The sequence below is a fragment of the Giraffa tippelskirchi genome, chromosome 7, assembly GCF_054371585.1.
Source record: "Giraffa tippelskirchi isolate mGirTip1 chromosome 7, T2T-mGirTip1v1.2.pri, whole genome shotgun sequence".
Taxonomy (NCBI): domain Eukaryota; kingdom Metazoa; phylum Chordata; class Mammalia; order Artiodactyla; family Giraffidae; genus Giraffa; species Giraffa tippelskirchi.
The window spans coordinates 64,645,618-64,670,433 of NC_137281.1; the positions used below are offsets into that span (position 1 = coordinate 64,645,618).

At 54.9% G+C, this 24,816-nt stretch overlaps 2 protein-coding genes across 3 annotated transcripts; both read right to left on the minus strand.

Annotated features, from left to right (window-relative positions):
* Positions 1-1,430: 1,430 nt before the first annotated feature.
* LOC145514028 (uncharacterized) lies at positions 1,431-6,241 on the minus strand. Its single transcript, XM_081511111.1, has 3 exons — positions 3,684-6,241; positions 2,972-3,284; positions 1,431-2,721 (listed from the first exon to the last, which is right to left on the minus strand). Exons 1-3 carry the CDS (start codon positions 3,918-3,920, stop codon positions 2,093-2,095), a joined length of 1,179 nt encoding a protein of 392 aa, XP_081367237.1. The 5' UTR covers positions 3,921-6,241; the 3' UTR covers positions 1,431-2,092.
* A 2,825-nt stretch (positions 6,242-9,066) lies between these two features.
* LOC145514023 (uncharacterized) lies at positions 9,067-14,772 on the minus strand. 2 transcript variants are annotated; one of them, XM_081511104.1, is made up of 3 exons: positions 11,320-14,772; positions 10,608-10,920; positions 9,067-10,357 (listed from the first exon to the last, which is right to left on the minus strand). In XM_081511104.1, exons 1-3 carry the CDS (start codon positions 11,554-11,556, stop codon positions 9,729-9,731), a joined length of 1,179 nt encoding a protein of 392 aa, XP_081367230.1. In that variant the 5' UTR covers positions 11,557-14,772; the 3' UTR covers positions 9,067-9,728. The 2 variants fall into 2 exon arrangements, with proteins under 2 accessions (XP_081367230.1, XP_081367232.1); XM_081511106.1 differs by having other exon boundaries at positions 9,708-10,314.
* Between the last annotated feature and the right edge of the window lie 10,044 nt (positions 14,773-24,816).

The following is a 24,816-nucleotide window of genomic DNA, read 5'->3' on the forward strand; positions in this document are numbered from 1 at the left end:
TCCACCCGAGACCTGAGGGAGGCCGTCTGCCCGTGAGTCCTCTCCCGCTTGTCTGTCAGCTTGTTTGAAGCATGCTGGGTTTTCTGCCCAGCTGGCTAAGGGGAGTCCCTGGAAATGCAAGGGTGTGGGTTTTGGCAGACTTCAGGGAAGACATGCCAGATGAGCCTGGGAGACTCCAGCTTAATCTGGATTCAGGAGATATCTCTTCGGGCCAGCTAGTAATTGTAGGATAAGCCTAATGAGTCTTCACAGGATGAAGAGAGTAACGTGCCAAGGTAGCAATCGATGTCCTCCTTCGAGAGGATGAAGCTGGTGCTCAGAGAAGGGGGGAACTTGGCCACAGCAAGGAGGTGTGCACCCAGACAGAACCCCCAGATCCGGCCATTTGAGCTCAGGGAGGCCACTGGTGTGGCTTGTCCCTGTGGCAGGGGCCGAGGCACGCAGCCCACCCTGATTCCTGCGGGGGCCTGACTTGGGAAGTGCCATCTGGTAGCTTTGAGACTCACCAAACCAAATTGCACTGGAGAGAGGAAGGACACCTTCCTTCATCCACCCCCCACCCCCGCCGGATTCCCACATACCCTGACCCCTTTCTCTGGATTTCGGAGCCATTTCCAGAGTCCCGCTCATATGACCTCATTCGAAGTGCACTGTGGACGAGCTGCCATGTGCAGCTGCTACCACAGCAGCCAAGGGCTTTAGCTCCCGAGTACCTCCCTTCCTTTGGAACTTGGGGGCCCTCTACTCCCCACTTGCACACCACAGACCTTTGCTGAGGATTGTGGGGACCCTCACTCAGTTTGCAGCACGTTGTAGCCATCCCTGTCCTCTCAATACCTCCCTTGCAACTCAGCTTGTGAGCTCCTTTGGAGCAGCGTGGCCCACCTGGCTGCAACGGAAGAGACACAGCTGACAGGGAAACAACAGCTTAGATCTGACAGCCGGAAAGCTCTGTCAAAAGGGACCTCCCTCTTCACACCGTAGAGGCTGTAGGAGCCGCCAGGGTTTGGGAACCAGTGCTGGGGCCAAAATGACTCCACAGCTGTTTTCCTTCCTGGGGAGGGTTCTGGCTCCAGTGGGAATGGCTCAAGTCTCCTAAGGTTCTGAAAGCCCACTGTGTGCAGATTCACGGTACACAGAGAGGAGAAGGTGGAGTCCTGCCCTGGAGGTGGGCACAGCTCACGGATGAGCCAGGCAGGCAGGCAGGCAGGCAGGGCATGAGAACACCTGAGCTGCCTTCATGAGTGAATGGTGTGGGGGCAGAGGAAGAGAAGCCGGTCTGCTCCCTCATGTGGTGTCCAGGGCAGGTTGTCCCCAGAGGAAACCCTTACGACGGTGAGGACTATCACTGCTGTTTCCCAAGGGGTTCCGTCGGTGCGTGTCTTCCCCGGAGCGGTCAGGCCGTCTCTAAAGTACACTGGCCATGGGCATTGCCTCTCCTTGGAACTTCCCATGTGTTTCTCTTTTTTATGGAACAGTGATTTTTTAGAGGGGTTCTGGGCCACAAGGTTGTTGGGTCATTTTCTAGCCTTCTGTCGTGAAGAACGCTTTCCTGGGCGTTGGGGTGGTTTGTTGTTCCAGCTCCCTTTCTTGGCTTCTTTTGGGAGCTGGTGCAACAAGAGGAGCTCAGCCTCTGCCTTCTGGCTGAGATGTCACCCTTCAAACAGCAATGCCTGCCTGGAGATAATGATGGCATTTGCCAAAAGGGCTTCGTTTGGCACATGATATCTTGAAAGGACGTACACCGTCCTTTCAGCTATCAAAGGCTAGTTCAAATGACATACAAATGAGAACTCTCCAATGGAGTCTTACAGTAGGTGGAGAGTCCGAAAAAAACTCCTTCAGTCATTTCACTGAGAGTCATTGATTGGGGACACCAAGAATATAGGAAGGAATGCAGAAAGAAAAGATGAAATTGTGTTCAGGATCGGGGGGAGGGATGAACAGGGCGTGCTTGCCTTGAATCCAGGCTTTGTTGGGGGGTGGGGCATAAAGATCGAACGGGTCTGAAACTACAAATTGGGATGGTAACACAGTATCACCAGAGTTACACAACAGTGTTCCCAAATTGCAACAATGATGAAAAAGTTTACTAATCCCAACTTAACCAAGAGAAATACAGGAAACCATACACAAAATAAAACATCACCAGAAAGGTGGAAACAAACCAAATGCAAAGCAGTTCAGGGGAAAGGAACTCCATGTCCCCTGGGGGCAGACCGAGTTGCCGGCGTCCACGGTGAGCAGACAGGGATGGAGGCTGCAGAGCCGACCGCTCCCCTGGACGTGGTGTTTCCGGCAAGGGCTCTGGGTCTCTGCCCAGAGCGGGGGCTCGTTCTTCCTGCAGGGGCGAGTGAGTCATCGTCGGCGTCTGGGTGTTGCGCGGGAGCCAGGGCAGGCTCTCCCTGCCGAGGCGGTGACTCCTCCTCTGCCTCGGGTTCTCCTGCCAAAGCCCGAGCAGGTACAGGTGCACGTGGAGGTGGAGGTTCTGGCTGAGGGGGTGGGACATCAGTGCCTGGGGCTGGGGGCCCTGCAGGCACGGAGATCCGATCTGCCCGGTGTGCTGGCCAGTACCCAGCTGGCCTGGTGTCTCTGCGAGGGCAAGTCTCGGTTCTCCATCTGGCCTCGGTGGATCCCTGGGTCCTGCACCTGGAGCCACCACCTCTGTAGGGACAGGTCTGGGAAGTAGAGCCTGGTTCCAGTTGGAGGCCAGTGCTAGAGCTGGGGGAGAAGCAAAGTTTGCCCACAGGCCAGCCTTGGCATGTGCGTATCCCGGGACAGAAAGCTTCCAAGAGATTCCCAAAGAATACCCAGGGTCGGATGTCTTTTGGGACTGAAGTGTGCAAGATGGGGGTGGGGGTGTGAGGCCAGCGCTTGCTGCAGGCCCAGCAGCATCTTTCGGGGACTCGTCCGTGTGTAGCTCAGCACCCCCTCCCCACACACTCCCGTGCACCAGCCCCAGCGTCCTCACCTCTGTGCTCTGGCGTGCTGGGTTCCAGGTCCTCCTGCTGCCTCAGAGGCCGGGGTTCTCGGGACTCTGGGTCGGAGCCGGGTGTGCTGAGCTCCGTGGCAGCCTCAGACTGGGCCGCCGGGTGTATCCTGGGCGGTGTCTCGGCAGCAGGCCTTCCCCGCCTCTGCTTCGCCCCCGGTGGGGCTGATGCCTCCGTGGGCACGCTCACCTGGAGCCTGCACTGGGCCTCACGGGCGGGGGGGTGGTGCTCCGACCCCTCCCTCCGGGAGGTGGACGGGGTGTCCCCGTCCTCGGCCTCATCACGTGGGAAGCTCTGCAACGACAGTGACCGTCAGCCAGCCGTGCTGGGAGTTTTCCGAGCTGGGCCTGGCCAGTGGAGCCGCTGCTTCTGCCTGCTCGAACTTCTCTTCCCAGAAGGGTCAGAGACGTGTGTCTGCTCAGATCCCCACCCGGGAGGAAAGAGACCCACCTGAGGGTGTGAGGTCAGCCTGGGCGGCCGGCGCTGCCCGCACTCTCCCCATCCCACCCAGCCTGCTCTCCCCTGGGGTGTGGACACAACTTGTCCGCAGGCTTCTGACCCCACATCCGCCTGGGCTTCCTTGAGGGAGACACACCCCGAGAAACCCGCATCCACACACACAGGCAAAGGACCCGGTGTTTCCGGGTGGCATGGGAGAGGTGGCCCGGCCCCGCCTGGGGCTCCCCGTGTTACCTTTCTGTTTCTCCGGGCAAAGGGCCAGAGGCCTCTCGGGGGTGCCCTGAGCCAACGTCGACAGGGTGCCCACGCACACTGCCTGTGAGCTCTCCTGAGGCCCCGGCCTCTGGGCAGGGGCAAACAGCAGAACATCCTGGCAGCAAGTGATCTGGCTGGGGGCTCCTCTCCGCTCTGGAGGCCTGGATACCCGGGTTGCGGGTTCTGTTGGGTTCTGTTGCCGGCAGGTGACATCATTTCCTGGGGTTCGTGCTGAGGTCCCTTCCCCAAAACTTCGCAAGGGAATCTCTGGGTTTCTGACTGCTCGACCACCCCCCTTAGGCCATGTGCAGGCACAGTGACAGCCACACAGCCCAGCCCACAGCCCTGGGGAGGCCTGGGTGCAGCCAGGGCCTGAGCTCCGAGGACCCCGCTGCTCTCAGACCAGGCTCCTTCTTCTCATAAGTGGTGTGGCCCTGGACAAGCATATGCCCCTCAGGGTTTCCCCGGTCTCTCCATCTGCAGAGTGGGGGTCATTCTCCCATCTGTTTCCTAGGTCTGTCGGCCTACGAGCAGCTCCATGCCTTTCCACCTGGGGCTGATATCACGTGGAGCTTGTGCGCTGAGACTTCAGAAAGAAAGACTCCATCCAGGGCTGACACAGCACAGAATGGGGCAGAACGAGGCCTGGATGCGCCGTGGTACCCAGGAAAAGGCACTCCCCCTCCTGACTGTTTTGAGACCCCGCATGCAAGTTGGAGGACCGAAAGGAAGACTCGAAGGTCTCCCTCTCTGATAGAAAAGAGTAGCCAACTTTCTGGTCCTCTGTTTCCATTGAGATTCTGTTCAAGTGTCCCAGCTCGGCTTCTGCGGGTGGCTGAGCTTCTAATGGCTCCCTGCGTTCTTGTCTTTTCCTCTCCAAACCTTCCGTCCGTTTCCCCCTTCTGGGGTGGATGGGCGCTGTCATTGCTTCTACCTTCGAGACAGATTGATGAAAAGTCTGGACCATCGACTCCTTTCCTCTCTTTGGTTCCGTGTCTCTCTCTGGCTGTGTCCCTCTCTTTTCCTTTCTCGATTCAGTCTGTGTCTTCCTCTTTCTCTCTTGTGTGTGGATGGATGGATGCTAGGAATGCACATGTATATGATTAGATGAGGGTTATGTTTTAGGGATAGGTTAGAGGGAGAGAAAGGCTTTAGGTCGGAGTTGGTCATGGGGGAAGGGTCAAGGGTGGTGGTGGTGTTTCTTGGAATCTGAGTGCTGTGCATTCTTCGTCTCTTTCCATATGAACCCCTTCTCAGATACACCACTTGCAAGGAGTCTCTCATGTTCCGTTTCCTATCTTTTGCATTTGTGAATGCTTAGCTTCTCTGTTGTGAAGAGGTTCCATTGGATGGAAACCCATTGGTGTACTTGGTTTCCCTCTTTCCCTTACTTGAAGAGACCCATTTCTACCTCCGCCCAGCAAATGGCAAGGAGACTCTGATGTTAAGGAGCCTTTGACCTACGCTTCTTTCTAGCTATCTCATGACATCAGTCTTTAGGGTGAGGTTTTTCCCCGATATTGAGGTGGTGTGAGATCAAAACCAATAGCGTTCTTCAGATGTAGCTGTCTGGTTTTCCCATGGACATTGATTGAAGAGGCTTTCTTGTTCCCATTTGGATATTCTCCCCTTCTGTGTCAGAGATGAGTTGACCTTGGATGCCGGGGTTTGTTTCTGGACCCTCAACTTTATTCCATCGATCTGGATCTGTGTGTGTTGTTGTATTCCCAATAGCATACTGTCCTGCTGCTGCCGCTGCGGCTAAGTCACTTCAGTCGTGTCTGACTCTGCGCGACCCCATGGCCTGCAGCCTACCAGGCTCCTCCGTCCAGGGCATTTTCCAGGCAAGAGTACTGGAGTGGGTCGCCATCGCCTTCTCCGATACTCTCCTGAGGATCCTAGTTTGGTCGTCTAATTTCCTTTCACACAACCTTGGACGTCCGTATCGGGGCTTTTTCGTCGGATTGTATTGACAATTTAGGCTCTTTTCTGTTTCCGTAACCCCTTTTGCAATTCTTTGTTCGGTGCGAACATGCATTGGCATTTTGGGAGGAATAGCATCGAAGCTGTGGATTGCCTTGTGGGGCTGTGACATCATTTTCCCAATAGGAATTCTTTCAAGCCCTGAGCACAGCTTCTCTTTCCAGTGATTGGTGTGGGCTTGATCTTCTTTCTTCCATCTCTCGCCGTTTTGTGAGAACAGGTCCTTCCTTCCCTTCTGGGTTAGATGGACTCGTGGGTATCACTTCAGTGAATGGCATTGTCAGTGGGGGTGATAATTCCCTTCTCATTGGAAGACTTTGCGGTGAGTATTAGAAGTGCAAGTGATTTCTCTTCCCCTTCCTCCCTGTCCATCTCTCAGAGCCACCGGGAAACAGAGGCCTCATCCAGGGTCACACAGGCCTGAGGGAGTGCAACTAGACTGTTGTTTCTTCAGGCCCTCAGTGCTGGACATCATCCGGGATACTCTGTGTGTGTCTTCCTCAGTCTGGCGTCCCTTCAGACCTTTCCCTAGTTTTCACAGGCTTGTTGTGTTGGTGTTCTTTGTCTGTTTGGAGACACGTCCTTGAGAAGCTTTGTGTTTCCACTCATTCGTCTCGCGATGTATGACCTGTCTTTTGCTTTTGTAATGAGGTCTTTCCCACGGTAGATATCTTTGATTTTGCAAAGTCCACTGTATTCTCTGGGTTGTTTTGTGGACTGCCTTTTAGTTTTGTGTGTGAAGACTCAAAGCACGTGTCCGGTTTCTGCTCATTGTTCTTCTAGATTTGTGACAAGTTTTCATGGAAACTTTGTCTAGGGATAACTGGAAGTGAACTCGGTGTAAGGTGTCAAGTCTCCATCTCCATTCATGTCATGCCCTGCAGTTTCCAATTCCCTGTTCCTGAGTGGTTTTGGAGACCTTGTGGGAAGTTTGGTTGCATCGGAGTTTGCATTTCCACCTTGAGTAGATTCACACTGTTCTGCCCTCAGGGACACTGTCAAGGGGGAGTGAGGAGCAGCCTGCACTTGCAGCAGTGACCACACGGTGGGGCGAGTGCTGCTGTTCCCTCTGGGAGCCCCAGGCCACAGGCATCCCAGTGAGGAGCCAGCTCTGTGCTCAGCTGAAAGGAGTTAGTCTCTCAGGAGCCTCTGAGCCCTTGGCTTTGGATCACCCAGGGTGGGCATTTACTGTGACAGAAAAAAATTGCCCTGAATTCCATGGACGGAAGAGCCTGGCTGTGTAGAGTTCGTGAGTTGCCGTGAATCAGACACAACTGAGGACACAAAAACTCAATAGACTAAAACACTTTTTGGGGGTGGGGGGAGTGAAAGGGGGTGATGTGGGGTTTTTTGTCTTATATAATAGCCAAGGGAAATCTAGTTTAAACCTAAATTCACATAGATGGGAAAGGTATAGCTCTCCGTCACCCTATTAAAAAAAAAAAAAAAACGACTTAACTTTTCTGAAAGTTTATTTAGTAGCTTCCTTGAGCAGTTCATTGTGAAGCATTTTTTTTTTTTCTGTGACATTGGCCTCATTAAAAAGTACGGTTTGCGTTTACTGGATAATTTTGTTCATTGGTTTGTTAGGGAATCTTGGTAATATCTGAGTTTCCTGGGGAGCATGGTCACATGACCTGGCCCTGGCCAATCGGTGCGTTCCACCTCCCTGGCCACTGTGATTGGCTCCGGACTGGGGCAGTGCCCAATCGGGGCCCAGGGCCGGGCCTCACGTTGGAAGCCAGGGGAAGACGAGCTCTCGTCCTGCTGGGGTAGGGGAAGGGGTGGGGCCGGGGGAGGTCAGGCTCCAGCAGTGGGAGGGGCTTGAGGTCCGCCTGCGGCAGTTGGTGACCTTCCTGCTCCCCTCAGGGCAGAGCCGCCGGCCTGAGAATGAGGGCGCTGCTGAGCCCAGGGGCTGGGATGGCCCGTTGCTGCTGTGGTCCCAGAGCTCCACCCGAGACCTGAGGGAGGCCGTCTGCCCGTGAGTCCTCTCCCACTTGTCTGTCAGCTTGTTTGAAGCATGCTGGGTTTTCTGCCCAGCTGGCTAAGGGGAGTCCCTGGAAATGCAAGGGTGTGGGTTTTGGCAGACTTCAGGGAAGACATGCCAGATGAGCCTGGGAGACTCCAGCTTAATCTGGATTCAGGAGATATCTCTTCGGGCCAGCTAGTAATTGTAGGATAAGCCTAATGAGTCTTCACAGGATGAAGAGAGTAACGTGCCAAGGTAGCAATCGATGTCCTCCTTCGAGAGGATGAAGCTGGTGCTCAGAGAAGGGGGGAACTTGGCCACAGCAAGGAGGTGTGCACCCAGACAGAACCCCCAGATCCGGCCATTTGAGCTCAGGGAGGCCAGTGGTGTGGCTTGTCCCTGTGGCAGGGGCCGAGGCACGCAGCCCACCCTGATTCCTGCGGGGGCCTGACTTGGGAAGTGCCATCTGGTAGCTTTGAGACTCACCAAACCAAATTGCACTGGAGAGAGGAAGGACACCTTCCTTCATCCACCCCCCACCCCCGCCGGATTCCCACATACCCTGACCCCTTTCTCTGGATTTCGGAGCCATTTCCAGAGTCCCGCTCATATGACCTCATTCGAAGTGCACTGTGGACGAGCTGCCATGTGCAGCTGCTACCACAGCAGCCAAGGGCTTTAGCTCCCGAGTACCTCCCTTCCTTTGGAACTTGGGGGCCCTCTACTCCCCACTTGCACACCACAGACCTTTGCTGAGGATTGTGGGGACCCTCACTCAGTTTGCAGCACGTTGTAGCCATCCCTGTCCTCTCAATACCTCCCTTGCAACTCAGCTTGTGAGCTCCTTTGGAGCAGCGTGGCCCACCTGGCTGCAACGGAAGAGACACAGCTGACAGGGAAACAACAGCTTAGATCTGACAGCCGGAAAGCTCTGTCAAAAGGGACCTCCCTCTTCACACCGTAGAGGCTGTAGGAGCCGCCAGGGTTTGGGAACCAGTGCTGGGGCCAAAATGACTCCACAGCTGTTTTCCTTCCTGGGGAGGGTTCTGGCTCCAGTGGGAATGGCTCAAGTCTCCTAAGGTTCTGAAAGCCCACTGTGTGCAGATTCACGGTACACAGAGAGGAGAAGGTGGAGTCCTGCCCTGGAGGTGGGCACAGCTCACGGATGAGCCAGGCAGGCAGGCAGGCAGGCAGGGCATGAGAACACCTGAGCTGCCTTCATGAGTGAATGGTGTGGGGGCAGAGGAAGAGAAGCCGGTCTGCTCCCTCATGTGGTGTCCAGGGCAGGTTGTCCCCAGAGGAAACCCTTACGACGGTGAGGACTATCACTGCTGTTTCCCAAGGGGTTCCGTCGGTGCGTGTCTTCCCCGGAGCGGTCAGGCCGTCTCTAAAGTACACTGGCCATGGGCATTGCCTCTCCTTGGAACTTCCCATGTGTTTCTCTTTTTTATGGAACAGTGATTTTTTAGAGGGGTTCTGGGCCACAAGGTTGTTGGGTCATTTTCTAGCCTTCTGTCGTGAAGAACGCTTTCCTGGGCGTTGGGGTGGTTTGTTGTTCCAGCTCCCTTTCTTGGCTTCTTTTGGGAGCTGGTGCAACAAGAGGAGCTCAGCCTCTGCCTTCTGGCTGAGATGTCACCCTTCAAACAGCAATGCCTGCCTGGAGATAATGATGGCATTTGCCAAAAGGGCTTCGTTTGGCACATGATATCTTGAAAGGACGTACACCGTCCTTTCAGCTATCAAAGGCTAGTTCAAATGACATACAAATGAGAACTCTCCAATGGAGTCTTACAGTAGGTGGAGAGTCCGAAAAAAACTCCTTCAGTCATTTCACTGAGAGTCATTGATTGGGGACACCAAGAATATAGGAAGGAATGCAGAAAGAAAAGATGAAATTGTGTTCAGGATCGGGGGGAGGGATGAACAGGGCGTGCTTGCCTTGAATCCAGGCTTTGTTGGGGGGTGGGGCATAAAGATCGAACGGGTCTGAAACTACAAATTGGGATGGTAACACAGTATCACCAGAGTTACACAACAGTGTTCCCAAATTGCAACAATGATGAAAAAGTTTACTAATCCCAACTTAACCAAGAGAAATACAGGAAACCATACACAAAATAAAACATCACCAGAAAGGTGGAAACAAACCAAATGCAAAGCAGTTCAGGGGAAAGGAACTCCATGTCCCCTGGGGGCAGACCGAGTTGCCGGCGTCCACGGTGAGCAGACAGGGATGGAGGCTGCAGAGCCGACCGCTCCCCTGGACGTGGTGTTTCCGGCAAGGGCTCTGGGTCTCTGCCCAGAGCGGGGGCTCGTTCTTCCTGCAGGGGCGAGTGAGTCATCGTCGGCGTCTGGGTGTTGCGCGGGAGCCAGGGCAGGCTCTCCCTGCCGAGGCGGTGACTCCTCCTCTGCCTCGGGTTCTCCTGCCAAAGCCCGAGCAGGTACAGGTGCACGTGGAGGTGGAGGTTCTGGCTGAGGGGGTGGGACATCAGTGCCTGGGGCTGGGGGCCCTGCAGGCACGGAGATCCGATCTGCCCGGTGTGCTGGCCAGTACCCAGCTGGCCTGGTGTCTCTGTGAGGGCAAGTCTCGGATCTCCATCTGGCCTCGGTGGATCCCTGGGTCCTGCACCTGGAGCCACCACCTCTGTAGGGACAGGTCTGGGAAGTAGAGCCTGGTTCCAGTTGGAGGCCAGTGCTAGAGCTGGGGGAGAAGCAAAGTTTGCCCACAGGCCAGCCTTGGCATGTGCGTATCCCGGGACAGAAAGCTTCCAAGAGATTCCCAAAGAATACCCAGGGTCGGATGTCTTTTGGGACTGAAGTGTGCAAGATGGGGGTGGGGGTGTGAGGCCAGCGCTTGCTGCAGGCCCAGCAGCATCTTTCGGGGACTCGTCCGTGTGTAGCTCAGCACCCCCTCCCCACACACTCCCGTGCACCAGCCCCAGCGTCCTCACCTCTGTGCTCTGGCGTGCTGGGCTCCAGGTCCTCCTGCTGCCTCAGAGGCCGGGGTTCTCGGGACTCTGGGTCGGAGCCGGGTGTGCTGAGCTCCGTGGCAGCCTCAGACTGGGCCGCCGGGTGTATCCTGGGCGGTGTCTCGGCAGCAGGCCTTCCCCGCCTCTGCTTCGCCCCCGGTGGGGCTGATGCCTCCGTGGGCACGCTCACCTGGAGCCTGCACTGGGCCTCACGGGCGGGGGGGTGGTGCTCCGACCCCTCCCTCCGGGAGGTGGACGGGGTGTCCCCGTCCTCGGCCTCATCACGTGGGAAGCTCTGCAACGACAGTGACCGTCAGCCAGCCGTGCTGGGAGTTTTCCGAGCTGGGCCTGGCCAGTGGAGCCGCTGCTTCTGCCTGCTCGAACTTCTCTTCCCAGAAGGGTCAGAGACGTGTGTCTGCTCAGATCCCCACCCGGGAGGAAAGAGACCCACCTGAGGGTGTGAGGTCAGCCTGGGCGGCCGGCGCTGCCCGCACTCTCCCCATCCCACCCAGCCTGCTCTCCCCTGGGGTGTGGACACAACTTGTCTGCAGGCTTCTGACCCCACATCCGCCTGGGCTTGCTTGAGGGAGACACACCCCGAGAAACCCGCATCCACACACACAGGCAAAGGACCCGGTGTTTCCGGGTGGCATGGGAGAGGTGGCCTGGCCCCGCCTGGGGCTCCCCGTGTTACCTTTCTGTTTCTCCGGGCAAAGGGCCAGAGGCCTCTCGGGGGTGCCCTGAGCCAACGTCGACAGGGTGCCCACGCACACTGCCTGTGAGCTCTCCTGAGGCCCCGGCCTCTGGGCAGGGGCAAGCAGCAGAACATCCTGGCAGCAAGTGATCTGGCTGGGGGCTCCTCTCCGCTCTGGAGGCCTGGATACCCGGGTTGCGGGTTCTGTTGGGTTCTGTTGCCGGCAGGTGACATCATTTCCTGGGGTTCGTGCTGAGGTCCCTTCCCCAAAACTTCGCAAGGGAATCTCTGGGTTTCTGACTGCTCGACCACCCCCCTTAGGCCATGTGCAGGCACAGTGACAGCCACACAGCCCAGCCCACAGCCCTGGGGAGGCCTGGGTGCAGCCAGGGCCTGAGCTCCGAGGACCCCGCTGCTCTCAGACCAGGCTCCTTCTTCTCATAAGTGGTGTGGCCCTGGACAAGCATATGCCCCTCAGGGTTTCCCCGGTCTCTCCCTCTGCAGAGTGGGGGTCATTCTCCCATCTGTTTCCTAGGTCTGTCGGCCTACGAGCAGCTCCATGCCTTTCCACCTGGGGCTGATATCACGTGGAGCTTGTGCGCTGAGACTTCAGAAAGAAAGACTCCATCCAGGGCTGACACAGCACAGAATGGGGCAGAACGAGGCCTGGATGCGCCGTGGTACCCAGGAAAAGGCACTCCCCCTCCTGACTGTTTTGAGACCCCGCATGCAAGTTGGAGGACCGAAAGGAAGACTCGAAGGTCTCCCTCTCTGATAGAAAAGAGTAGCCAACTTTCTGGTCCTCTGTTTCCATTGAGATTCTGTTCAAGTGTCCCAGCTCGGCTTCTGCGGGTGGCTGAGCTTCTAATGGCTCCCTGCGTTCTTGTCTTTTCCTCTCCAAACCTTCCGTCCGTTTCCCCCTTCTGGGGTGGATGGGCGCTGTCATTGCTTCTACCTTCGAGACAGATTGATGAAAAGTCTGGACCATCGACTCCTTTCCTCTCTTTGGTTCCGTGTCTCTCTCTGGCTGTGTCCCTCTCTTTTCCTTTCTCGATTCAGTCTGTGTCTTCCTCTTTCTCTCTCGTGTGTGGATGGATGGATGCTAGGAATGCACATGTATATGATTAGATGAGGGTTATGTTTTAGGGATAGGTTAGAGGGAGAGAAAGGCTTTAGGTCGGAGTTGGTCATGGGGGAAGGGTCAAGGGTGGTGGTGGTGTTTCTTGGAATCTGAGTGCTGTGCATTCTTCGTCTCTTTCCATATGAACCCCTTCTCAGATACACCACTTGCAAGGAGTCTCTCATGTTCCGTTTCCTATCTTTTGCATTTGTGAATGCTTAGCTTCTCTGTTGTGAAGAGGTTCCATTGGATGGAAACCCATTGGTGTACTTGGTTTCCCTCTTTCCCTTACTTGAAGAGACCCATTTCTACCTCCGCCCAGCAAATGGCAAGGAGACTCTGATGTTAAGGAGCCTTTGACCTACGCTTCTTTCTAGCTATCTCATGACATCAGTCTTTAGGGTGAGGTTTTTCCCCGATATTGAGGTGGTGTGAGATCAAAACCAATAGCGTTCTTCAGATGTAGCTGTCTGGTTTTCCCATGGACATTGATTGAAGAGGCTTTCTTGTTCCCATTTGGATATTCTCCCCTTCTGTGTCAGAGATGAGTTGACCTTGGATGCCGGGGTTTGTTTCTGGACCCTCAACTTTATTCCATCGATCTGGATCTGTGTGTGTTGTTGTATTCCCAATAGCATACTGTCCTGCTGCTGCCGCTGCGGCTAAGTCACTTCAGTCGTGTCTGACTCTGCGCGACCCCATGGCCTGCAGCCTACCAGGCTCCTCCGTCCAGGGCATTTTCCAGGCAAGAGTACTGGAGTGGGTCGCCATCGCCTTCTCCGATACTCTCCTGAGGATCCTAGTTTGGTCGTCTAATTTCCTTTCACACAACCTTGGACGTCCGTATCGGGGCTTTTTCGTCGGATTGTATTGACAATTTAGGCTCTTTTCTGTTTCCGTAACCCCTTTTGCAATTCTTTGTTCGGTGCGAACATGCATTGGCATTTTGGGAGGAATAGCATCGAAGCTGTGGATTGCCTTGTGGGGCTGTGACATCATTTTCCCAATAGGAATTCTTTCAAGCCCTGAGCACAGCTTCTCTTTCCAGTGATTGGTGTGGGCTTGATCTTCTTTCTTCCATCTCTCGCCGTTTTGTGAGAACAGGTCCTTCCTTCCCTTCTGGGTTAGATGGACTCGTGGGTATCACTTCAGTGAATGGCATTGTCAGTGGGGGTGATAATTCCCTTCTCATTGGAAGACTTTGCGGTGAGTATTAGAAGTGCAAGTGATTTCTCTTCCCCTTCCTCCCTGTCCATCTCTCAGAGCCACCGGGAAACAGAGGCCTCATCCAGGGTCACACAGGCCTGAGGGAGTGCAACTAGACTGTTGTTTCTTCAGGCCCTCAGTGCTGGACATCATCCGGGATACTCTGTGTGTGTCTTCCTCAGTCTGGCGTCCCTTCAGACCTTTCCCTAGTTTTCACAGGCTTGTTGTGTTGGTGTTCTTTGTCTGTTTGGAGACACGTCCTTGAGAAGCTTTGTGTTTCCACTCATTCGTCTCGCGATGTATGACCTGTCTTTTGCTTTTGTAATGAGGTCTTTCCCACGGTAGATATCTTTGATTTTGCAAAGTCCACTGTATTCTCTGGGTTGTTTTGTGGACTGCCTTTTAGTTTTGTGTGTGAAGACTCAAAGCACGTGTCCGGTTTCTGCTCATTGTTCTTCTAGATTTGTGACAAGTTTTCATGGAAACTTTGTCTAGGGATAACTGGAAGTGAACTCGGTGTAAGGTGTCAAGTCTCCATCTCCATTCATGTCATGCCCTGCAGTTTCCAATTCCCTGTTCCTGAGTGGTTTTGGAGACCTTGTGGGAAGTTTGGTTGCATCGGAGTTTGCATTTCCACCTTGAGTAGATTCACACTGTTCTGCCCTCAGGGACACTGTCAAGGGGGAGTGAGGAGCAGCCTGCACTTGCAGCAGTGACCACACGGTGGGGCGAGTGCTGCTGTCCCCTCTGGGAGCCCCAGGCCACAGGCATCCCAGTGAGGAGCCAGCTCTGTGCTCAGCTGAAAGGAGTTATTCTCTCAGGAGCCTCTGAGCCCTTGCCTTTGGATCACCCAGGGTGGGCATTTACTGTGACAGAAAAAAATTGCCCTGAATTCCATGGACGGAAGAGCCTGGCTGTGTAGAGTTCGTGAGTTGCCGTGAATCAGACACAACTGAGGACACAAAAACTCAATAGACTAAAACACTTTTTGGGGGTGGGGGGAGTGAAAGGGGGTGATGTGGGGTTTTTTGTCTTATATAATAGCCAAGGGAAATCTAGTTTAAAACTAAATTCACATAGATGGGAAAGGTATAGCTCTCCGTCACCCTATTAAAAAAAAAAAAAAAAAAAAACGACTTAACTTTTCTGAAAGTTTATTTAGTAGCTTCCTTGAGCAGTTCATTGTGAAGCTTTTTTTTTTTTTTTCTGTGACATTGGCCTCATTAAAAAGTACGGTTTGCGTTTACTGGATAATTTTGTTCATTGGTTTGTTAGGGAATCTTGGTAATATCTGAGTTTCCTGGGGAGCATGGTCACATGACCTGGCCCTGGCCAATCGGTGCGTTCCACCTCCCTGGCCACTGTGATTGGCTCCGGACTGGGGCAGTGCCCAATCGGGGCCCAGGGCCGGGCCTCACGTTGGAAGCCAGGGGAAGACGAGCTCTCGTCCTGCTGGGGTAGGGGAAGGGGTGGGGCCGGGGGAGGTCAGGCTCCAGCAGTGGGAGGGGCTTGAGGTCCGCCTGCGGCAGTTGGTGACCTTCCTGCTCCCCTCAGGGCAGAGCCGCCGGCCTGAGAATGAGGGCGCTGCTGAGCCCAGGGGCTGGGATGGCCCGTTGCTGCTGTGGTCCCAGAGCTCCACCCGAGACCTGAGGGAGGCCGTCTGCCCGTGAGTCCTCTCCCGCTTGTCTGTCAGCTTGTTTGAAGCATGCTGGGTTTTCTGCCCAGCTGGCTAAGGGGAGTCCCTGGAAATGCAAGGGTGTGGGTTTTGGCAGACTTCAGGGAAGACATGCCAGATGAGCCTGGGAGACTCCAGCTTAATCTGGATTCAGGAGATATCTCTTCGGGCCAGCTAGTAATTGTAGGATAAGCCTAATGAGTCTTCACAGGATGAAGAGAGTAACGTGCCAAGGTAGCAATCGATGTCCTCCTTCGAGAGGATGAAGCTGGTGCTCAGAGAAGGGGGGAACTTGGCCACAGCAAGGAGGTGTGCACCCAGACAGAACCCCCAGATCCGGCCATTTGAGCTCAGGGAGGCCACTGGTGTGGCTTGTCCCTGTGGCAGGGGCCGAGGCACGCAGCCCACCCTGATTCCTGCGGGGGCCTGACTTGGGAAGTGCCATCTGGTAGCTTTGAGACTCACCAAACCAAATTGCACTGGAGAGAGGAAGGACACCTTCCTTCATCCACCCCCCACCCCCGCCGGATTCCCACATACCCTGACCCCTTTCTCTGGATTTCGGAGCCATTTCCAGAGTCCCGCTCATATGACCTCATTCGAAGTGCACTGTGGACGAGCTGCCATGTGCAGCTGCTACCACAGCAGCCAAGGGCTTTAGCTCCCGAGTACCTCCCTTCCTTTGGAACTTGGGGGCCCTCTACTCCCCACTTGCACACCACAGACCTTTGCTGAGGATTGTGGGGACCCTCACTCAGTTTGCAGCACGTTGTAGCCATCCCTGTCCTCTCAATACCTCCCTTGCAACTCAGCTTGTGAGCTCCTTTGGAGCAGCGTGGCCCACCTGGCTGCAACGGAAGAGACACAGCTGACAGGGAAACAACAGCTTAGATCTGACAGCCGGAAAGCTCTGTCAAAAGGGACCTCCCTCTTCACACCGTAGAGGCTGTAGGAGCCGCCAGGGTTTGGGAACCAGTGCTGGGGCCAAAATGACTCCACAGCTGTTTTCCTTCCTGGGGAGGGTTCTGGCTCCAGTGGGAATGGCTCAAGTCTCCTAAGGTTCTGAAAGCCCACTGTGTGCAGATTCACGGTACACAGAGAGGAGAAGGTGGAGTCCTGCCCTGGAGGTGGGCACAGCTCACGGATGAGCCAGGCAGGCAGGCAGGCAGGCAGGGCATGAGAACACCTGAGCTGCCTTCATGAGTGAATGGTGTGGGGGCAGAGGAAGAGAAGCCGGTCTGCTCCCTCATGTGGTGTCCAGGGCAGGTTGTCCCCAGAGGAAACCCTTACGACGGTGAGGACTATCACTGCTGTTTCCCAAGGGGTTCCGTCGGTGCGTGTCTTCCCCGGAGCGGTCAGGCCGTCTCTAAAGTACACTGGCCATGGGCATTGCCTCTCCTTGGAACTTCCCATGTGTTTCTCTTTTTTATGGAACAGTGATTTTTTAGAGGGGTTCTGGGCCACAAGGTTGTTGGGTCATTTTCTAGCCTTCTGTCGTGAAGAACGCTTTCCTGGGCGTTGGGGTGGTTTGTTGTTCCAGCTCCCTTTCTTGGCTTCTTTTGGGAGCTGGTGCAACAAGAGGAGCTCAGCCTCTGCCTTCTGGCTGAGATGTCACCCTTCAAACAGCAATGCCTGCCTGGAGATAATGATGGCATTTGCCAAAAGGGCTTCGTTTGGCACATGATATCTTGAAAGGACGTACACCGTCCTTTCAGCTATCAAAGGCTAGTTCAAATGACATACAAATGAGAACTCTCCAATGGAGTCTTACAGTAGGTGGAGAGTCCGAAAAAAACTCCTTCAGTCATTTCACTGAGAGTCATTGATTGGGGACACCAAGAATATAGGAAGGAATGCAGAAAGAAAAGATGAAATTGTGTTCAGGATCGGGGGGAGGGATGAACAGGGCGTGCTTGCCTTGAATCCAGGCTTTGTTGGGGGGTGGGGCATAAAGATCGAACGGGTCTGAAACTACAAATTGGGATGGTAACACAGTATCACCAGAGTTACACAACAGTGTTCCCAAATTGCAACAATGATGAAAAAGTTTACTAATCCCAACTTAACCAAGAGAAATACAGGAAACCATACACAAAATAAAACATCACCAGAAAGGTGGAAACAAACCAAATGCAAAGCAGTTCAGGGGAAAGGAACTCCATGTCCCCTGGGGGCAGACTGAGTTGCCGGCGTCCACGGTGAGCAGACAGGGATGGAGGCTGCAGAGCCGACCGCTCCCCTGGACGTGGTGTTTCCGGCAAGGGCTCTGGGTCTCTGCCCAGAGCGGGGGCTCGTTCTTCCTGCAGGGGCGAGTGAGTCATCGTCGGCGTCTGGGTGTTGCGCGGGAGCCAGGGCAGGCTCTCCCTGCCGAGGCGGTGACTCCTCCTCTGCCTCGGGTTCTCCTGCCAAAGCCCGAGCAGGTACAGGTGCACGTGGAGGTGGAGGTTCTGGCTGAGGGGGTGGGACATCAGTGCCTGGGGCTGGGGGCCCTGCAGGCACGGAGATCCGATCTGCCCGGTGTGCTGGCCAGTACCCAGCTGGCCTGGTGTCTCTGTGAGGGCAAGTCTCGGATCTCCATCTGGCCTCGGTGGATCCCTGGGTCCTGCACCTGGAGCCACCACCTCTGTAGGGACAGGTCTGGGAAGTAGAGCCTGGTTCCAGTTGGAGGCCAGTGCTAGAGCTGGGGGAGAAGCAAAGTTTGCCCACAGGCCAGCCTTGGCATGTGCGTATCCCGGGACAGAAAGCTTCCAAGAGATTCCCAAAGAATACCCAGGGTCGGATGTCTTTTGGGACTGAAGTGTGCAAGATGGGGGTGGGGGTGTGAGGCCAGCGCTTGCTGCAGGCCCAGCAGCATCTTTCGGGGACTCGTCCGTGTGTAGCTCAGCACCCCCTCCCCACACACTCCCGTGCACCAGCCCCAGCGTCCTCACCTCTGTGCTCTGGCGTGCTGGGCTCCAGGTCCTCCTGCTGCCTCAGAGGCCGGGGTTCTCGGGACTCTGGGTCGGAGCCGGGTGTGCTGAGCTCCGTGGCAGCCTCAGACTGGGCCGCCGGGTGTATCCTGGGCGGTGTCTCGGCAGCAGGCCTTCCCCGCCTCTGCTTCGCCCCCGGTGGGGCTGATGCCTCCGTGGGCACGCTCACCTGGAGCCTGCACTGGGCCTCACGGGCGGGGGGGTGGTGCTCCGACCCCTCCCTCCGGGAGGTGGACGGGGTGTCCCCGTCCTCGGCCTCATCACGTGGGAAGCTCTGCAACGACAGTGACCGTCAGCCAGCCGTGCTGGGAGTTTTCCGAGCTGGGCCTGGCCAGTGGAGCCGCTGCTTCTGCCTGCTCGAACTTCTCTTCCCAGAAGGGTCAGAGACGTGTGTCTGCTCAGATCCCCACCCGGGAGGAAAGAGACCCACCTGAGGGTGTGAGGTCAGCCTGGGCGGCCGGCGCTGCCCGCACTCTCCCCATCCCACCCAGCCTGCTCTCCCCTGGGGTGTGGACACAACTTGTCTGCAGGCTTCTGACCCCACATCCGCCTGGGCTTGCTTGAGGGAGACACACCCCGAGAAACCCGCATCCACACACACAGGCAAAGGACCCGGTGTTTCCGGGTGGCATGGGAGAGGTGGCCTGGCCCCGCCTGGGGCTCCCCGTGTTACCTTTCTGTTTCTCCGGGCAAAGGGCCAGAGGCCTCTCGGGGGTGCCCTGAGCCAACGTCGACAGGGTGCCCACGCACACTGCCTGTGAGCTCTCCTGAGGCCCCGGCCTCTGGGCAGGGGCAAGCAGCAGAACATCCTGGCAGCAAGTGATCTGGCTGGGGGCTCCTCTCCGCTCTGGAGGCCTGGATACCCGGGTTGCGGGTTCTGTTGGGTTCTGTTGCCGGCAGGTGACATCATTTCCTGGGGTTCGTGCTGAGGTCCCTTCCCCAAAACTTCGCAAGGGAATCTCTGGGTTTCTGACTGCTCGACCACCCCCCTTAGGCCATGTGCAGGCACAGTGACAGCCACACAGCCCAGCCCACAGCCCTGGGGAGGCCTGGGTGCAGCCAGGGCCTGAGCTCCGAGGACCCCGCTGCTCTCAGACCAGGCTCCTTCTTCTCATAAGTGGTGTGGCCCTGGACAAGCATATGCCCCTCAGGGTTTCCCCGGTCTCTCCCTCTGCAGAGTGGGGGTCATTCTCCCATCTGTTTCCTAGGTCTGTCGGCCTACGAGCAGCTCCATGCCTTTCCACCTGGGGCTGATATCACGTGGAGCTTGTGCGCTGAGACTTCAGAAAGAAAGACTCCATCCAGGGCTGACACAGCACAGAATGGGGCAGAACGAGGCCTGGATGCGCCGTGGTACCCAGGAAAAGGCACTCCCCCTCCTGACTGTTTTGAGACCCCGCATGCAAGTTGGAGGACCGAAAGGAAGACTCGAAGGTCTCCCTCTCTGATAGAAAAGAGTAGCCAACTTTCTGGTCCTCTGTTTCCATTGAGATTCTGTTCAAGTGTCCCAGCTCGGCTTCTGCGGGTGGCTGAGCTTCTAATGGCTCCCTGCGTTCTTGTCTTTTCCTCTCCAAACCTTCCGTCCGTTTCCCCCTTCTGGGGTGGATGGGCGCTGTCATTGCTTCTACCTTCGAGACAGATTGATGAAAAGTCTGGACCATCGACTCCTTTCCTCTCTTTGGTTCCGTGTCTCTCTCTGGCTGTGTCCCTCTCTTTTCCTTTCTCGATTCAGTCTGTGTCTTCCTCTTTCTCTCTCGTGTGTGGATGGATGGATGCTAGGAATGCACATGTATATGATTAGATGAGGGTTATGTTTTAGGGATAGGTTAGAGGGAGAGAAAGGCTTTAGGTCGGAGTTGGTCATGGGGGAAGGGTCAAGGGTGGTGGTGGTGTTTCTTGGAATCTGAGTGCTGTGCATTCTTCGTCTCTTTCCATATGAACCCCTTCTCAGATACACCACTTGCAAGGAGTCTCTCATGTTCCGTTTCCTATCTTTTGCATTTGTGAATGCTTAGCTTCTCTGTTGTGAAGAGGTTCCATTGGATGGAAACCCATTGGTGTACTTGGTTTCCCTCTTTCCCTTACTTGAAGAGACCCATTTCTACCTCCGCCCAGCAAATGGCAAGGAGACTCTGATGTTAAGGAGCCTTTGACCTACGCTTCTTTCTAGCTATCTCATGACATCAGTCTTTAGGGTGAGGTTTTTCCCCGATATTGAGGTGGTGTGAGATCAAAACCAATAGCGTTCTTCAGATGTAGCTGTCTGGTTTTCCCATGGACATTGATTGAAGAGGCTTTCTTGTTCCCATTTGGATATTCTCCCCTTCTGTGTCAGAGATGAGTTGACCTTGGATGCCGGGGTTTGTTTCTGGACCCTCAACTTTATTCCATCGATCTGGATCTGTGTGTGTTGTTGTATTCCCAATAGCATACTGTCCTGCTGCTGCCGCTGCGGCTAAGTCACTTCAGTCGTGTCTGACTCTGCGCGACCCCATGGCCTGCAGCCTACCAGGCTCCTCCGTCCAGGGCATTTTCCAGGCAAGAGTACTGGAGTGGGTCGCCATCGCCTTCTCCGATACTCTCCTGAGGATCCTAGTTTGGTCGTCTAATTTCCTTTCACACAACCTTGGACGTCCGTATCGGGGCTTTTTCGTCGGATTGTATTGACAATTTAGGCTCTTTTCTGTTTCCGTAACCCCTTTTGCAATTCTTTGTTCGGTGCGAACATGCATTGGCATTTTGGGAGGAATAGCATCGAAGCTGTGGATTGCCTTGTGGGGCTGTGACATCATTTTCCCAATAGGAATTCTTTCAAGCCCTGAGCACAGCTTCTCTTTCCAGTGATTGGTGTGGGCTTGATCTTCTTTCTTCCATCTCTCGCCGTTTTGTGAGAACAGGTCCTTCCTTCCCTTCTGGGTTAGATGGACTCGTGGGTATCACTTCAGTGAATGGCATTGTCAGTGGGGGTGATAATTCCCTTCTCATTGGAAGACTTTGCGGTGAGTATTAGAAGTGCAAGTGATTTCTCTTCCCCTTCCTCCCTGTCCATCTCTCAGAGCCACCGGGAAACAGAGGCCTCATCCAGGGTCACACAGGCCTGAGGGAGTGCAACTAGACTGTTGTTTCTTCAGGCCCTCAGTGCTGGACATCATCCGGGATACTCTGTGTGTGTCTTCCTCAGTCTGGCGTCCCTTCAGACCTTTCCCTAGTTTTCACAGGCTTGTTGTGTTGGTGTTCTTTGTCTGTTTGGAGACACGTCCTTGAGAAGCTTTGTGTTTCCACTCATTCGTCTCGCGATGTATGACCTGTCTTTTGCTTTTGTAATGAGGTCTTTCCCACGGTAGATATCTTTGATTTTGCAAAGTCCACTGTATTCTCTGGGTTGTTTTGTGGACTGCCTTTTAGTTTTGTGTGTGAAGACTCAAAGCACGTGTCCGGTTTCTGCTCATTGTTCTTCTAGATTTGTGACAAGTTTTCATGGAAACTTTGTCTAGGGATAACTGGAAGTGAACTCGGTGTAAGGTGTCAAGTCTCCATCTCCATTCATGTCATGCCCTGCAGTTTCCAATTCCCTGTTCCTGAGTGGTTTTGGAGACCTTGTGGGAAGTTTGGTTGCATCGGAGTTTGCATTTCCACCTTGAGTAGATTCACACTGTTCTGCCCTCAGGGACACTGTCAAGGGGGAGTGAGGAGCAGCCTGCACTTGCAGCAGTGACCACACGGTGGGGCGAGTGCTGCTGTCCCCTCTGGGAGCCCCAGGCCACAGGCATCCCAGTGAGGAGCCAGCTCTGTGCTCAGCTGAAAGGAGTTATTCTCTCAGGAGCCTCTGAGCCCTTGCCTTTGGATCACCCAGGGTGGGCATTTACTGTGACAGAAAAAAATTGCCCTGAATTCCATGGACGGAAGAGCCTGGCTGTGTAGAGTTCGTGAGTTGCCGTGAATCAGACACAACTGAGGACACAAAAACTCAATAGACTAAAACACTTTTTGGGGGTGGGGGGAGTGAAAGGGGGTGATGTGGGGTTTTTTGTCTTATATAATAGCCAAGGGAAATCTAGTTTAAAACTAAATTCACATAGATGGGAAAGGTATAGCTCTCCGTCACCCTATTAAAAAAAAAAAAAAAAAAAAACGACTTAACTTTTCTGAAAGTTTATTTAGTAGCTTCCTTGAGCAGTTCATTGTGAAGCTTTTTTTTTTTTTTTCTGTGACATTGGCCTCATTAAAAAGTACGGTTTGCGTTTACTGGATAATTTTGTTCATTGGTTTGTTAGGGAATCTTGGTAATATCTGAGTTTCCTGGGGAGCATGGTCACATGACCTGGCCCTGGCCAATCGGTGCGTTCCACCTCCCTGGCCACTGTGATTGGCTCCGGACTGGGGCAGTGCCCAATCGGGGCCCAGGGCCGGGCCTCACGTTGGAAGCCAGGGGAAGACGAGCTCTCGTCCTGCTGGGGTAGGGGAAGGGGTGGGGCCGGGGGAGGTCAGGCTCCAGCAGTGGGAGGGGCTTGAGGTCCGCCTGCGGCAGTTGGTGACCTTCCTGCTCCCCTCAGGGCAGAGCCGCCGGCCTGAGAATGAGGGCGCTGCTGAGCCCAGGGGCTGGGATGGCCCGTTGCTGCTGTGGTCCCAGAGCTCCACCCGAGACCTGAGGGAGGCCGTCTGCCCGTGAGTCCTCTCCCGCTTGTCTGTCAGCTTGTTTGAAGCATGCTGGGTTTTCTGCCCAGCTGGCTAAGGGGAGTCCCTGGAAATGCAAGGGTGTGGGTTTTGGCAGACTTCAGGGAAGACATGCCAGATGAGCCTGGGAGACTCCAGCTTAATCTGGATTCAGGAGATATCTCTTCGGGCCAGCTAGTAATTGTAGGATAAGCCTAATGAGTCTTCACAGGATGAAGAGAGTAACGTGCCAAGGTAGCAATCGATGTCCTCCTTCGAGAGGATGAAGCTGGTGCTCAGAGAAGGGGGGAACTTGGCCACAGCAAGGAGGTGTGCACCCAGACAGAACCCCCAGATCCGGCCATTTGAGCTCAGGGAGGCCAGTGGTGTGGCTTGTCCCTGTGGCAGGGGCCGAGGCACGCAGCCCACCCTGATTCCTGCGGGGGCCTGACTTGGGAAGTGCCATCTGGTAGCTTTGAGACTCACCAAACCAAATTGCACTGGAGAGAGGAAGGACACCTTCCTTCATCCACCCCCCACCCCCGCCGGATTCCCACATACCCTGACCCCTTTCTCTGGATTTCGGAGCCATTTCCAGAGTCCCGCTCATATGACCTCATTCGAAGTGCACTGTGGACGAGCTGCCATGTGCAGCTGCTACCACAGCAGCCAAGGGCTTTAGCTCCCGAGTACCTCCCTTCCTTTGGAACTTGGGGGCCCTCTACTCCCCACTTGCACACCACAGACCTTTGCTGAGGATTGTGGGGACCCTCACTCAGTTTGCAGCACGTTGTAGCCATCCCTGTCCTCTCAATACCTCCCTTGCAACTCAGCTTGTGAGCTCCTTTGGAGCAGCGTGGCCCACCTGGCTGCAACGGAAGAGACACAGCTGACAGGGAAACAACAGCTTAGATCTGACAGCCGGAAAGCTCTGTCAAAAGGGACCTCCCTCTTCACACCGTAGAGGCTGTAGGAGCCGCCAGGGTTTGGGAACCAGTGCTGGGGCCAAAATGACTCCACAGCTGTTTTCCTTCCTGGGGAGGGTTCTGGCTCCAGTGGGAATGGCTCAAGTCTCCTAAGGTTCTGAAAGCCCACTGTGTGCAGATTCACGGTACACAGAGAGGAGAAGGTGGAGTCCTGCCCTGGAGGTGGGCACAGCTCACGGATGAGCCAGGCAGGCAGGCAGGCAGGCAGGGCATGAGAACACCTGAGCTGCCTTCATGAGTGAATGGTGTGGGGGCAGAGGAAGAGAAGCCGGTCTGCTCCCTCATGTGGTGCCCAGGGCAGGTTGTCCCCAGAGGAAACCCTTACGACGGTGAGGACTATCACTGCTGTTTCCCAAGGGGTTCCGTCGGTGCGTGTCTTCCCCGGAGCGGTCAGGCCGTCTCTAAAGTACACTGGCCATGGGCATTGCCTCTCCTTGGAACTTCCCATGTGTTTCTCTTTTTTATGGAACAGTGATTTTTTAGAGGGGTTCTGGGCCACAAGGTTGTTGGGTCATTTTCTAGCCTTCTGTCGTGAAGAACGCTTTCCTGGGCGTTGGGGTGGTTTGTTGTTCCAGCTCCCTTTCTTGGCTTCTTTTGGGAGCTGGTGCAACAAGAGGAGCTCAGCCTCTGCCTTCTGGCTGAGATGTCACCCTTCAAACAGCAATGCCTGCCTGGAGATAATGATGGCATTTGCCAAAAGGGCTTCGTTTGGCACATGATATCTTGAAAGGACGTACACCGTCCTTTCAGCTATCAAAGGCTAGTTCAAATGACATACAAATGAGAACTCTCCAATGGAGTCTTACAGTAGGTGGAGAGTCCGAAAAAAACTCCTTCAGTCATTTCACTGAGAGTCATTGATTGGGGACACCAAGAATATAGGAAGGA

Bases quoted from the DNA above. Each gene is read 5' to 3' on its own strand.
- LOC145514023 (XM_081511104.1), bottom strand. From the start codon at position 11,556: ATGATGTCACCTGCCGGCAACAGAACCCAACAGAACCCGCAACCCGGG. The intron at 10,921-11,319 runs GTAACACGGGGA...CTGTCGTTGCAG, and splicing joins TTGCCCGGAGAAACAGAAAG to AGCTTCCCACGTGATGAGGC. The intron at 10,358-10,607 runs GTGAGGACGCTG...CTTCTCCCCCAG, and splicing joins CAGCACGCCAGAGCACAGAG to CTCTAGCACTGGCCTCCAAC.
- LOC145514028 (XM_081511111.1), bottom strand. From the start codon at position 3,920: ATGATGTCACCTGCCGGCAACAGAACCCAACAGAACCCGCAACCCGGG. The intron at 3,285-3,683 runs GTAACACGGGGA...CTGTCGTTGCAG, and splicing joins TTGCCCGGAGAAACAGAAAG to AGCTTCCCACGTGATGAGGC. The intron at 2,722-2,971 runs GTGAGGACGCTG...CTTCTCCCCCAG, and splicing joins CAGCACGCCAGAGCACAGAG to CTCTAGCACTGGCCTCCAAC.